This window comes from Prunus persica, chromosome G2, assembly GCF_000346465.2.
Source record: "Prunus persica cultivar Lovell chromosome G2, Prunus_persica_NCBIv2, whole genome shotgun sequence".
Lineage (NCBI taxonomy): Eukaryota > Viridiplantae > Streptophyta > Magnoliopsida > Rosales > Rosaceae > Prunus > Prunus persica.
The window spans coordinates 12,126,326-12,140,312 of record NC_034010.1 but is presented as its reverse complement, the minus strand read 5'-3'; the positions used below and the strand labels follow the sequence as shown (position 1 = coordinate 12,140,312).

The window sequence follows — 13,987 nt, the reverse complement described above, 5'->3', positions numbered from 1 at the left end:
GAAGTGTTTTATGTATTTCTAAGGAGTATTAGTTCTTCTGTGGGTAATAAGTTTATGTTTCCGACAACGTTATTGCGTCGTTAGAAGTGATTGAAGTATTTTCGAGGATATTTCTTGTTTGTCGGAAGAGATAATTTTATTTATGATTATAATTAATCACGGTTAGACATAGTTGTCCTTTTACTATAGGAATATAAGTTTTGTCTTAAACAAGGGCGGATTTACATTTAGGCTAGAGTGGGCTCCGGCCCAATGCTGAATTTTTTATTTTTTTATTTTTTAATATTTAAATTTTGTGTGTGTGTGTGTGTAGTTTTAGTGGTTTAAACTAAATATAGCTAAAGTAAATAATAGTCCAGCCATCTATTTAAAATAAGCCCACTCTTGAAGCATATATGAAATATTAAACATGCAATCCATAACCTATATAAATTTGATTAGAAGCAAACATTAGAAATTTTCTTCTAGCCACCCAAAACGCCATATTTGAACCTTCAGAGCCTAGAATAAATAACTCACCCCCTCTAAAATATTGTACCAACCTATCTTCAGTGGGTTCATCAATCTTGGTAAGTTTTTATATATATTTTTTTTTTACACTCAATTTCCAATTTTAATTGTTGTTGTTAAGTTTTTATGATTTAGGGTTCGGGTGAAAACTTTTGGGGATTGTTATATATGTTTTATTTTTGCAACTTAAATTATTAATTAGTATATATGATTTTTCGTGTATAGTATTTCTTGTTAGGATATCATATCACATGATGATAAGAGACCAACAAAGAGAGGAAAAACTATTCTTCAAAAAAAAGGGTAACGATAACAAAGATACACATACACCTTCTACATAATGTTGATACTTCAATTCCTGAGGAACTTTCTCAACTCGGATCTCAAGTAGTTGAACAATGTGTTTGATGTGGTATTTATTTATATTTTGTACTTCTTTGTGTTATATTTGCTCGTATTGTGGCCTTGTTTGATTTATAAAATTTTATTCACATTTTTGTTTCATGAAGAAAAAAAAGGCTTATAATATATCTCCTGTAAAAAAAAATAAAAAAATAAAAAAATAGCCCAATCCTATTAAAATTCCTGAGTCCGCCATTGTTCTTAAAGATTATTTTAAACAAGTGTGTCGTCGGAAAGGCCCTCAGGAAATTTTTCTTGCGCATGAAGGGATCATCTACGTGGTACTTTACAAAAGAAAGTTGAGCCATGTAACTATACTAAGCGAAAGGAAAATTTCTGTGTCACCATATGAAAAGCAAAGGTAGACTTCCAAGGCAATATAAAAATAAATAAATAAGGACATTATCGTCCCACAACTACAAAATATGTCCTTATTTAACATTATGAATCTTATAGGGACTAAATGAAACATGCTTTTGACCAAAACAAAGGAAAAATGTCCCTATAGCAATCCCTTTATGGTAAATTTATTTTGCTTTGCTTTGTGATAGAACTAGGTAAATTTTTTATTTTAATTTTGATAATTTGATGGGTGTTATTGCTAAGAAAAAATAAAATTGATGGATGGGAACTCTTGTTGCTTTTTGGGATAGTCAACTCAAGTTCGAATTTTTCATAAATTAGATTAATTTAAAATAATTTAAAGTATCACTCATATAAAAAATAAAGTGTTTTTTGAGCTCTCTGTCTTTTTAAAGTAAGCTTTCTTCTACAAGAGCATGAAGATATGGATGACAATGGGTCCAATCAAGGGTGGGTATGTCATTCACATCCCATCCCCGTTAAGCATTTTTCTCAAATCCCCGCCTTCATACCCGTAATATTCAAATCAAGGATTCCTCATCCTTGCCTTTGTTTGGAAACGGGTTCCTTGATCCGCCCCATGACCCAAAAAAAATTTCCAATTAAAAACTACTTTCTTTGTTGTTTTTGATAAGAAGCTCATAAATTGTATTCATCATCATTTAAATAGAAGACAACCAAAGACTTACTCCCTCTAAAACCCTAGCCGCTTTCTCCCTTTGTGAGTCCCAAAGGAAAAACTCCATAGAGGGGGGGAGGAGAAAGAAGTTTTCACTGCCTCTCCTCTCCCTCCTCTCTTCTCGTCCTTTCCTTTTGGGTTAGTGAATAATTCACCGAGACGTTTTGAATAAGAAGCCCCTTTTGTGGTGATTTCTTCTGGGTCATGCTCAGATTGAAGTTCCCCATCACTCATTTTAGTCTATATTCTCAATCAAATCTTTCTCCCAAAACTCGCTCTCTAAGACTGCTCATGTTCTCTTTTTGTTCTACATCGTCTTTAACGAAGGTTGCTACAAATCACTCAATTGTTCTTTGGTAGAGTTCTTGTTTTCGTTATTTGTTGGCTATTATTTGCAGGTAGATGCGCTGGGAATCATATTTTTCCCAGATATGTTACGAATGCAGTGGTAGGTGTGGCCACGATTGCAGTTCTTCAGATGGTGGTGGGAGGGTTCAATTAGGCTCATGGGTTGGTTTAGGGTTTAGGTCATATTGGGTTTGCGAGCTTTGTTTGGACTTATGGTTAATTATTGTAGTGAAGTGGGTTAGTTTTAATGCGGCTTTTTTCGGCTCTAATTTTGTTTTTTCTCATGTTAGTTTGTTGCTTTCTTGGTACTTTATATGTCATATTGATGTCTTTAATTGTGCTATTAAAGTTTATCTAATGAAATTTATTTTGATTAAAAAAAAATAAAAGACAACCAAACATGACCATCTTCCATCCAAACAACTAACTCCCCCATTACCCAAAAAAAAAGAAAAAAAACCCTTAAAAACTACTTTGTTGAATGAGAAAAAATACTATGAGCCCAACATATATTAATTTAATTTTTATTACCCAAAAATATAGACTATTTGAAGAGTAGCATTCCTCTTTCTTAATTCACCCATTTTTCCTTCTGATAACAAAAAGGAAAAAGAAAAGAAAAAAGAGAGTGACACGTTTTGACTTTTGCAGTAATTCCCATGGCGGGAACCATCCATGCCCTAATTCTCACACCTCGACCCGCCAAATTGTTGCCGTTTGCTCACCGAATCCCACATTTTCCGTCCAAACATGCGGCATTCCGTTTCAATTTTCAACTTAGCCGCTCCATTTCGAAACCCGTCAAAGCTTGCCAACAGTCCGATCAGGTTCTGTTTACTTGTTTGTGCGCTGTTTGGTAACTCACCAATAATGATTCTAATTTTGCTGTCTTGGTGTTTGGACATGGTTATAGTGTAATTTAAATTTCTGAAGGAAATTTTTGATAATTTGGTTTAGGATTTAGGTACCCAAATGATAAATCTCAAAATTATATGTTCTGTTTAATCATTTAAAGAAATGTGAATGTTTTTTCAGATAGATGGTGATGGAAAGAAAGCTCATAACGATTCTGGTTCAGTGAAGGGCTTGAGTTGGGCTAAACCATTGTCGCATTTCGTGGCGAATAATTTTCTTCCCTTAGGTGACTTCTATGTTTTGTTGAAAGTTTTGTGTTTTCACAGTGTTATCATAATTAATCACATTCCTCGTTTTGTTTAGTATTGTTTATTGATAAATGTCTGCAATATTATATGCAGCTCTTGTTGGTGGAGTAGCTTTAGGGATGGCAAATCCTAGTCTAGGTTGTCTGGCTGATACGTATTCTTTGTCAAAATTTAGCACGTTTGGGATTTTTATCATCTCAGGTTAGAATTCTGCATTTCTCTGGTTCCAATCTGTTTGATTTTTCTTTAGTTTATGCTAATAATGGGCCTAATTTGTTCAATGTGATTCTATAGGGTTGACCTTGCACACTGGAGAAATTGTTGCAGCTGCACAAGCATGGCCTGCCGGAATCTTCGGGCTAGTATGACCTCAATGTCTCATGTCCTTCTCTTTTGCATGTTCTTGGGTACACGCTCACGAGCACGCACATGGACACGCAGCTGCACGCGCATACACATACATATCTCACACTAGTATGCAATGCATAGAGGGCCTGCGTTTGAATAGATGTTATTGTTGATAACTCTATACTTACTAGACTCAGACATGAAAGACAGATTTGGTACATGTCTTTATAGGGCATCCATTTCATAGTATTGAGTGGATCAATGTCTCTATTTCTGTATTTTATATGTTGCTTTTAAAAACTTCTTTCTTATCAAGTATAACTGTATTTGAAAATGTTTTAAGGACATGCTTTTGTTCCTTTAGATGTTTGGGAAAAATAGAGAAACTGATGTAATCTTTTATTAAAACGTTATTGCATCCAGTGGTTTAAACTTATGCTATGCTTTATCATTTATGTATTGTGTATATCTCATGTGTTTAGCATTGTGACTGAAAAATATGACTTTGGATGAACTAATATAATGCCTTGTCTCCATTGACCTCTCCGATTTCAAGTTGCCTGCTGACTGGCACGATGATTGAATCTCTGTTGTTTCTTATAACAAGCTACAGTCTTATATGCCTTAATATCTGTAGATTGGTGAAAAATGTTGGGGCAGTATCTCATAACTGAGAGCTCGTTTATCTTCATTTTGTTTCTTTAAGATGTGTTACTTGATTTTTTCTTTTTCCTAACTGATACTTTATCTACTTTAAACTGAGATTTGTGGATTGCATTGATTTTCCATTGCTTCTGAATATGTTATTATATAATTAATCCCTAGGCCATTTTTAAATTGAGGCTTATGGATACCACTTGCATTGACATTTCATTAATGCTAGCTAGATCTGTTACATATTGCTAATCCTCTCCATGGTTCAGGTCTCCATTCTATTATTTACTCCATATTTTTCGAGGATAATATTGCAACTGCAGCTCCAACCTCCAGAGTTTGTTAGAGGTTTGGCAATTGAATTTATTTTCACCTGTAGTGTTGGTTGAGAGGGCAATTCTGTTATTTAAATATTCGAGAAATTCTGAATGAAATTACTGTGAAGTTTCAGGCCTGTTGTGTATGAAAGTTCGTAATGAAATTGTGGTTTCTTCTAAAAAAGTTTACATTGCCTTATATACCATAAACAAATAAATTTGAATTCAATGAAAAATTCCTGTATAGCCCTAGAAGTCATCCAAATGAGCTCAATCAAATCAACTAAATTAGCTCAATCACCCCTAAGCATATGCGGTTTATAGCTTGCTTCAATGACAAAGAGCTTAATTTTTTGTGAGAGATCCTATCTGGCTATGAAAATTGGAGAATTATCCTTCTTTTAAATTGATATTTTCCATGCGATAGAAATTTATGACAAGAATCTGATCGTAGGTGACTTAGTATCACTAACTATGGCCATTGGACAAAGCAATGACAAAAACTTTTTAGGGTTGAGTATGGTATTTAGGTGCTTGAGTATGGGTATAGCGTTTAGGGTTGCTCGTTTTAGCAAAACAGCTAAGCTCAAACTCTGCAGATTTTTTTTGGTCGTTTGTCGTTGCTTGATTGCAAATACTTAATTTTGTTGTGTAAGTTAGCTTGGAATTTGCAGAATCATGGTGAATCATTCATCTGTTATTCCTGAATCTTAATTGAAAGTAGTTTCTTGATTGTTGTAGGGCTTGCAATATTTTGTTGTATGCCAACTACACTATCAAGTGGAGTGGCACTTGCTCAGGTTGCTAATTCCTTTGTCTTTGATCTTAGTTGAACATTTTCATTTTCCTGCTATTGTTTAGCAGTATGTACTAGGTTTTGGGCTTGGCTAAAGGTTTGTGTTCTTCAAATGCAGCTTGCGGGGGCCAATTCTGCTCTTGCTCTTGCCATTACTGTGATCAGTAACCTTTTAGGAATTTTGATTGTGAGTTTTCTAGTCCCAAGTGTTCTCAATTTTTGTTTGCATTCACTTATTTATATAGAATCGGATTGATAAAACAGCATTTGCTCTGTAAGGCTTACAGCAACTGATTTAGTTCTCTAGTTGATCTCATTAAGCATACGCTAACACCATATCCCCCTTATAGGTCCCATTTTCTATATCAAAATACATAGCTGGTGGAGTTGGTGTATCTGTTCCAACTAAGCAACTGTTCAAAAGTCTTGTTCTAACATTGTTGATCCCCCTAATCTTGGGGAAGGTAATCAATTCCTTTCTAACAAAACTGACTTTATGATTTATCAACTATTTACTGAAGTAAGCATAGATGTGTTTTTCAATATTCCCTTTTTCTTACCTTTTTATAGAAATCGTTTAGTTTGCCTCTTGAAAAGATACATTATATACTCTCTTTGGTGTTTTATCGTTTTCATAGTTACTTGTCCTTTCCTTGAACAGATTTTTCGAGAATCCTTCAGAGGTGAGTATTTCATTATCTTCTTTCTGTTTCGGGTGTTGTCTAATGTTCTGGACTGTTTTTGTGGCAGCCAATAACTTCATATGAATTTTAGGACCTGAATGGTATTTGTTTACTGAGTACTAAGAATGAGGCACAATACAGTTCAGGCTATCAGTCTCATTCTACATAATTTCTTATAGATACACAGACATACGTACACTATGCATACGTACACAAGTACAATCATTGTATATAAACATCAAATGCATGTGCATGTGTGGCCTCACACACAAAACGATTGATGTGAAATAGTGACATCGCACCCTGATATTAACTTTATGCTTAACATACTATTCTAGAATGGAGATTGCACGATTGGCCTCTGAGTTTTTCAGATGGACAACAATATCAATAATTTCTAAATGTAAGAGTACCGGAAAGTCTTTTAGGGGCCGTTCAGTGATGCTTTCAAGGCCCCGTTTTCATTTTCTACCAAAACTGCGTTTGGTATGTCATTTTCATTTTCACTGGAATTCGTTTTCTAAAAACAAATTCAAACTCATGTACAAAAACTGAAAAACCAAATTATTGTTTTCATTTTCTACCCAGTGTATTGGTCTGATTGCTTTTCATTTTTCAGTTTTCATTTTTTTCGTTGCACTTCATTATTTTATTTTGTTACACCAGTGTATATTAATTTTATGATAAAACCATCATATAATATTCAATTTCATATTTATTTTAAACTAACGATAATTGAATTTTATTATCTAGGTTTTTCTAACATTAGAAATTTTATTTTATTTTAATTATACATTATTATTCTCAAATTATACATTTTTCATCGTTTATAATACTTTTAGCCTGTATTAAATTTTTTTTTTTTAGAACAAAAATTAGCAAAAATATACTTGAAAAATAACTCACATATTATTATTCTCAAATTGCCCTACCAGACATGTTTTCACTATTTTTATTTTCCGAATCTGTTTTCCAATTAATCTCCCAGACACATTTTTGAATCCTGAAAATGCAAATTCATTTTCTCATTTTCATTTTCAGAAAATATACTCAGAAACATTCTCCAAAAACGTAACCAAACGTTACAATTTTAAAACTCCCAAACTTCCACTTCCTAAATCACAAACTACTGTTCCTTATCCTATTCTTGAGAAACTACAGTCCTACTCGTGATTCACTACACATTTCTTAAAATTTCAAAATCTTGATATGATTGTATAAAAAACTTGCACACTTTGCAATAGGTTAAGAATCAGTGAGAAACTTACCATTTTACATTGTCAAGCCTAAGGCCTTCATCCACTGGTGAAATGGACAGGAATTTTCAGCATTGGAATGAGGGATATCTGTCCACACCCATTAGAAATTTTTAATGGTTCTCTCACCTTCAAAGCTTAGCCTTGAACATACCAGAAACACTCTTGAGACTATAGGTTCTTCTGATTGAAATAGTTACAAAGCTAACCCACATATGAATGTAGAATGATGTTGGGTTGGAATAACCTCTATTTTAGGCTTGATCTGGTATAGAAACCATAATTTGATTAAACTAACAGGATGAATTCTGACATCCATGCTAAACTTTAAGAACTTTAATTTTTAGTCAATTTTCTAATGTCTGAACACTTTATCTTTTGTTAGTCAGTCCTCATTAAATGTCCATTACAGGTGTTGCAGACTTTGTTGATCAAAACCGTAAGCTTTTTTCTAAGATCAGTGCAGTCTTCCTCAGTTTAGTAAGACCAATATCCTGGTTTATATTTTTCTATTTACTTTTTAATTTTGGTTATTCTGTCGTACTATTTTACTTTCCTCTTCACCATGATATTTGTTAGTTTATGTACAAGGCATTTATGACTGTGTAGGTTGTTTTGATATGTAGCCCATTGGTGCAATATTGTGGTTTATCAGTTGACGTATTCTTGGGCACTATTCTTCTGGTTTCAATGAAATTTGTGTTTTATATAATTATCATTCTTGCAGAGTAATGTTTCTCCCTCCCGGGTCTTCTGAAAGTTTAAGTATTAGTCCATTTTAAGGAAACTGGGATCTTCTGGTATTTGGCATAAAAAAAACTCAAATAAAGAAGAGCTTAGATCAGACTTATGCTTTCCCACTTATTTGTTGTTGGGTCAGGGGATGGTACCTAGCAAAGATGCACAATGTGCAAATGTTTTAGGATAGGTGTTGAGAAGGTATCGGGAAAGGTTTGGATGCTTCTTACAGAGTTTACAAACTCATTAGGTCTAAGGTGGGGGGATGGTGGCCTGGTTCGCCTTTTGTCAGATGTCTGGTGCGGGGATCATCCATGGCAGATGTCTTCCCCGTATACTTTACAATATTGCATAAAAGCAAATTTGCCGTGATTTTTGAGTTTCAGTCTTTTTGGCAAGGATTTGGTTTGGGACATTCCCTTTCTCAAATATCTGCATAACTGGGATACATGTCAAGTAGTGGATTTGTTATGGGCTTTGAGGGGTTTAGAGTTAGCAGGGCTTTCATGAGTGTTGGCTGATTGCTTCATTGTGGATGCATATGGAAAGAAAGCAACAGATGCTTAAAGGATGTGTAGGCCCCAATTGGGGTCCTCAAGCATTCGATTTTGTGCATCCAGTCCTTAAAGAAAACGGGGAACCTTTTCATTTTTTTATGAAGTTTTTGAACAACCTGAGACTGTAATTGTATATGTTTGGTTGCTGTTATGGTCTATTTTGTACTGAGTTTTGGTGTTGTAATTCTTGATTTTTGGGAATGAAATTTACTTGTCAAAAAAGAAAAATGTTCTGGTGGTGGTTATGTTTTCAAAGTCTATTATACTGCATTCTGTTTATTCATTGCTGATTTGATATGTAGTTCATTCTCATGTTTCATTAATTTATTTATGATGTTCTGGTGATACGATCATTTTGTTTAAATGGAAAAAAATTGTTAAATTCTTGTGTCACAATGTTCTCATTTCTTCAGAATGTGGAAGTTAACATGTTGCCCCAAGCCAGTTCAAATACTAAAATGTACAGATCCTAGCTGAAACTTAAATTATTTTGGGAAATGTGTGTTGTCTTTGGTTCTTGTAGGACATCTTTGTTTCTCTTAAGTTTTAAATTGCAGATGTTGTAAACTTTTAAACATCTGATGGTTATTCAGGTGCCATGGATACAAGTTAGTAGGTCGAGGTCACTGCTGTTGATGGTTAAGCCTCCAGTTTTTCTTGTGGCTATTGGAATGGGAGTGTATGATCTTCACCCTAATTTTCAAAAAAAATTTCTTCTTGTTCTCACTAGTTTAATGCTTTAATGCAATAGTACAAATTTGAATTATTTTTGTCTTTGCTTTTTAAGTTTATTTCTAGGAACTTCCAGCCAGTCTAGTTCTTTTCATGCAGAATGTTTTAGGCAAGAAATCCTCCTTCAGAAACTTTGAAAATATCTAAACTTGGTGCTGAATCTTTAGGGACATGTATGATGCTTTCTCAAACATTAACTAGTCTGTAGGGTGTAAGACATCATTTCTACAATTTTTTTTTCCCACTCATAGTGTATGGGGGCCCCTACTAACCCGAGGGGATAGGGCATGCTTATGCAAACCTACATGCTACATGGCGTAGATTTGACTAGACCAATCTTGCCCACCTAGCTTAAAGTCCATCACAATCGGTGACCTCATTTCTACTTTCATTCTCATTGAATGGAGCTATTTCACACGTTGAAGTTTCAGTTTATATTTTTGTTCACATGTTTCAATTTGGAAGCAATAATACTTTACCTACAACAAATATTGCTTGAGAATATATTCCAGTAGAATTGATATCGAAGCCAAATTGTAGAAGTGCTTGGGGGGCTTCTTGGGTTCAATATTATTCTATTTTTGATACACTAGTTCTATGTCTGTTCTTTTTCTTCCTTTTGTTTTTTGTACGTTCTTAGACTGCACACCTTGCCCACCTAGCTTAAAGTCCATCACAATCGGTGACCTCATTTCTACTTTCATTCTCATTGAATGGAGCTATTTCACACGTTGAATTTTCAGTTTATATTTTTGTTCACATGTTTCAATTTGGAAGCAATAATACTTTACCTACAACAAATATTGCTTGAGAATATATTCCAGTAGAATTGATATCGAAGCCAAATTGTAGAAGTGCTTGGGGGGCTTCTTGGGTTCAATATTATTCTATTTTTGATACACTAGTTCTATGTCTGTTCTTTTTCTTCCTTTTGTTTTTTGTACGTTCTTAGACTGCACACCTTGTCCACTGGTACTGTAATTTTTGTTAGCATTATCAAAGGTTTGTTTCTTCTCAAAATTATTGAATCCAAATTGTTACTCTGGGTCTTCTTTATTGGACTTGTATCCAGTATCTTTTAAACCCTTAGTGCCCTCAAATGAGTAGATTTGCTTGACATTCTTTGGCTGAAGATGTTCTAATGAACCACACTTAAAAGGAAACGATATGTGATGTATTTGGATTGCACACAAGATAGGTGTCTTAGAAACTTGATGGGCTCAAATGCATTGGCCTACTGAAAAGATCTCTCTTCTTTTATTGCAGACTTCTGCACCTCATCTTGTTAGCCTTTAATGCTCTTGCTCTAAAGAGCATCTCAGCTGTCTCTGGTGGCAGTCGATCAGTGTTTTCCAAGAAAGAAAATGCCAATGCTGTTCTCCTTGTTGCGAGCCAGGTGAGAGATATGCATACCTTCAACTAAAAAATTCTCATTCTTTTCAAACTTTTACTTTCTCTAGCCAGTATTGAAATATGTTTGCTCTCCAACTCTTGAACTCCCCATCCTTGGTGAAGTTGTGACTTAGATCTCTTGTAGGCCTAAGTGACTATTTTGTTTAGGATACCTGTCGACTTTTGACTTTGTAAGGAGCAACTGCTTAAAAAAATCAGTAGTTTTTTTCTTTAATGCAATCAATGATTGTTGATGCCTGGGCATGCTTTTCACAGAAAACTCTGCCTGTAATGGTGGCTGTAGTGGAGCAACTTGGTGGTGCACTGGGTGAATCTGGTTTGCTTGTTGTTCCTTGTGTTGCAGCACACTTAAATCAGGTTCTTCTTACGTCCATTCATCCGTATCTTCTTAAATTTTCTTTAACTGACAAATAATTTTACTGATGCAGATTATTATTGACTCGTTTCTTGTTAACTTCTGGCTTCGGAAGGACCTCTCGACTGACAGTACAAAGGTATATTGAGTATTGGAAATGTGGCTCATGTGTACGAAGGTATCTTGAGTATTGGAAGGACCTCTCGACCTCTCGACCTCTCGACAGTACAATGCTCAGCGTGCTTTCTCTTTGTTATGGTGGCAAGTAAATAGTCAGCTCTTTACTTCTTCGAAAGGGTTGAGTTCGACATGATTGTGCAGTGAGATGTATCTCTCTTTAGTTGCCACGTGTCAGTCGGGGAGAGAGAGAGAGAGAGAGAGAGAGAGAGAGAGAGATCTTGTGTTTTGAAATGTACCTTGTAAAAGTAATTACTTCAAATGACTATTGTGGTCAAGGAGCAAAGCTATTCCGAGTCGCCCAGAGCGACTCTGAATTCACTCTCTTTTTAAGCATCCACGTGGATGTAGAAAATTAACAAAACATTGAATTTTTTTTTCTTTGGCAAATAAGAAAACATTGAATTGAAACGCAGAAAATGTTTTATTTCCCGTTGTTAGACATGTGGGCCAATCACATGTTAGACATGTGTGCGTTGCAAAGCGCAATACTGATCGGCAGAGGACACATGATAATTCTCAATTCAAACCCTTGTAAGGAGTAGGCGGAAATAATGTCATGCATCATTACTCTGTCCTGATGACTTCATTGGAAACAAATTCCAAATACAATAGAGTCGGCATGTAACCTCATTAAAATCTTCAGAGAAAGAGCTATGCGGAATAAAATTTTGAGACAGAAAAGAGTACCATATATGCTAAATACATTGAGCCAGAGCTTCTTTCACGAAGACTAAATTGGGCAATCCGGTGAGCAGCACCATTGACTTTACGAGAGGCATATACATATATATGTTCTATAAATATTTCTCGCAAATTTAGGACGTCAAGAGAAGTACACATTAACTAATGCCTAGTGTAGCAAGAACATTGTTTTACATTATTTATTTATTTTCAATTTCCTACTAGTATATGAAGAGATCAACCAGTGGCTGCTTATACTGGTTACCTTACTAATTATTTATGAGATCGTGTTAGATGAGATTTTGGAAAAGCCCAAAGGAGAGAGAAAATTTTTAAAAGAAGCAAAAATGGACAAAATTGCCCTTATTTATTTTTTGATTTCCTAAGAAATCCTTTACATTTGCATGTCTTTGGTTTGAAAGTTGAGAGGTTATTCCGTCTTTTTTCAAAAAGCTTTGGCTTTTTCCAAAAGTGAAAGTTTTTTTATGAGTAAAACCTAAATTTACTTAATTAATTATACCGATCACTACAAGAAAACAATAATAGCTAACAACCACATTGTACTATTATGCACCAGCAATAGTGCCTTTAGCCACTCATCATGTACGGATGTTGGTGACCAAATTAATATTGTTTTTTTGGTAGAGTATTTATTTACAGGAGTCGGAAAAGCCAATCAAGAAATTGGAATTGGATCAACTACTCCATTCTAGTTAATCCCATTTCCTATTTCGAGAATACTTGATAACGAATTTTAATATGGAACCCAACATAATTAACCATACCAATACCCACATAATTGACAAGGGCTAGAGAGAGAGAGAGAGAGTTACTGGGTGCAATTCATGCTATTAGAAATAGGAAAACTAAGATGCTCATTGCATTTCATGGGAAGATCTTGGATAATGGAGGCTACAAAAGGAATTCCATATACAGAAGCCATGTCCTCAATGCACTGACATATATTCCGAGGAGCTACCCCACCACTTTTGGCCTTCATGTTCAATGTCCTCATCGACTCACAACACTGGGCTGAGGGGTCAGAATATAAGCCTGTAACAAACCTCAGGCAATTGCTGAATTCATTCCAGGCATAAGCACAGAACTGGGTTGCTTGAGCATTGGCCGATCCACAAACTAAGAGAAAGATGCTTACACAAGCAAAAAGCTGAGCCATCAATCACTAATTAATTAATTAATTTGTATTTTATATGTGATGCTTTTGTTTTAATGTGGGGTTAGATATTATAGAACTTATAGATATATATATATATATATATATATATATATGAAAATTGGGTTGTTGAAAGGAACGTTGGTCCAGTCCAGTAAGACAAGTTCTCAACCGTGGACCGGCTTCGGGAGGTCTTTTGATCGAAATGTGAGCAAAAGTTGAGCAATAATCGAAGTTAGAAGTGTAAGCAACATCACAGATTCCATAAGATAAGTCAATGTTCGTCTTGTTCCATTGGCAGATGTTTCGTGTTTCACTTTATCCTTCCCCACAATCCATGATCAAGTCACTTTTTGTCAAAGTCACTGATGTGGCTCATGCGTGAAAAAAATTAGAGGAGCCATGTAGGACTCACTTCATCGATTTTGACAGATTTATTTAGGAACTTGACAATAAACTTTGTTTAATGAAGCAATGTGAGTCATCACGACGTTCAAGAGGTAATGTGGAATTTAATCATAGTCTTAAGGGACAATATAATTAATTCAGCCTAAATAATTTTAAAAAGGTATAAGTATAAAATACTTCTATTTTGGAGGGTGAGAGATTGCATGTATCTAGACTTTATCTTAAAGTGT

At 34.8% G+C, this 13,987-nt stretch overlaps 1 protein-coding gene across 1 annotated transcript; it reads left to right on the top strand.

The window, feature by feature from the left end:
• Positions 2,874-11,867, top strand: LOC18780149 (probable sodium/metabolite cotransporter BASS4, chloroplastic). The gene is made up of 14 exons (XM_020558594.1): positions 2,874-3,129; positions 3,338-3,443; positions 3,559-3,666; positions 3,760-3,827; positions 4,737-4,815; positions 5,526-5,584; positions 5,699-5,767; positions 5,931-6,044; positions 6,242-6,263; positions 7,932-7,999; positions 9,408-9,493; positions 10,813-10,942; positions 11,215-11,316; positions 11,388-11,867. Exons 1-14 carry the CDS (start codon positions 2,962-2,964, stop codon positions 11,460-11,462), a joined length of 1,254 nt encoding a protein of 417 aa, XP_020414183.1. The 5' UTR covers positions 2,874-2,961; the 3' UTR covers positions 11,463-11,867.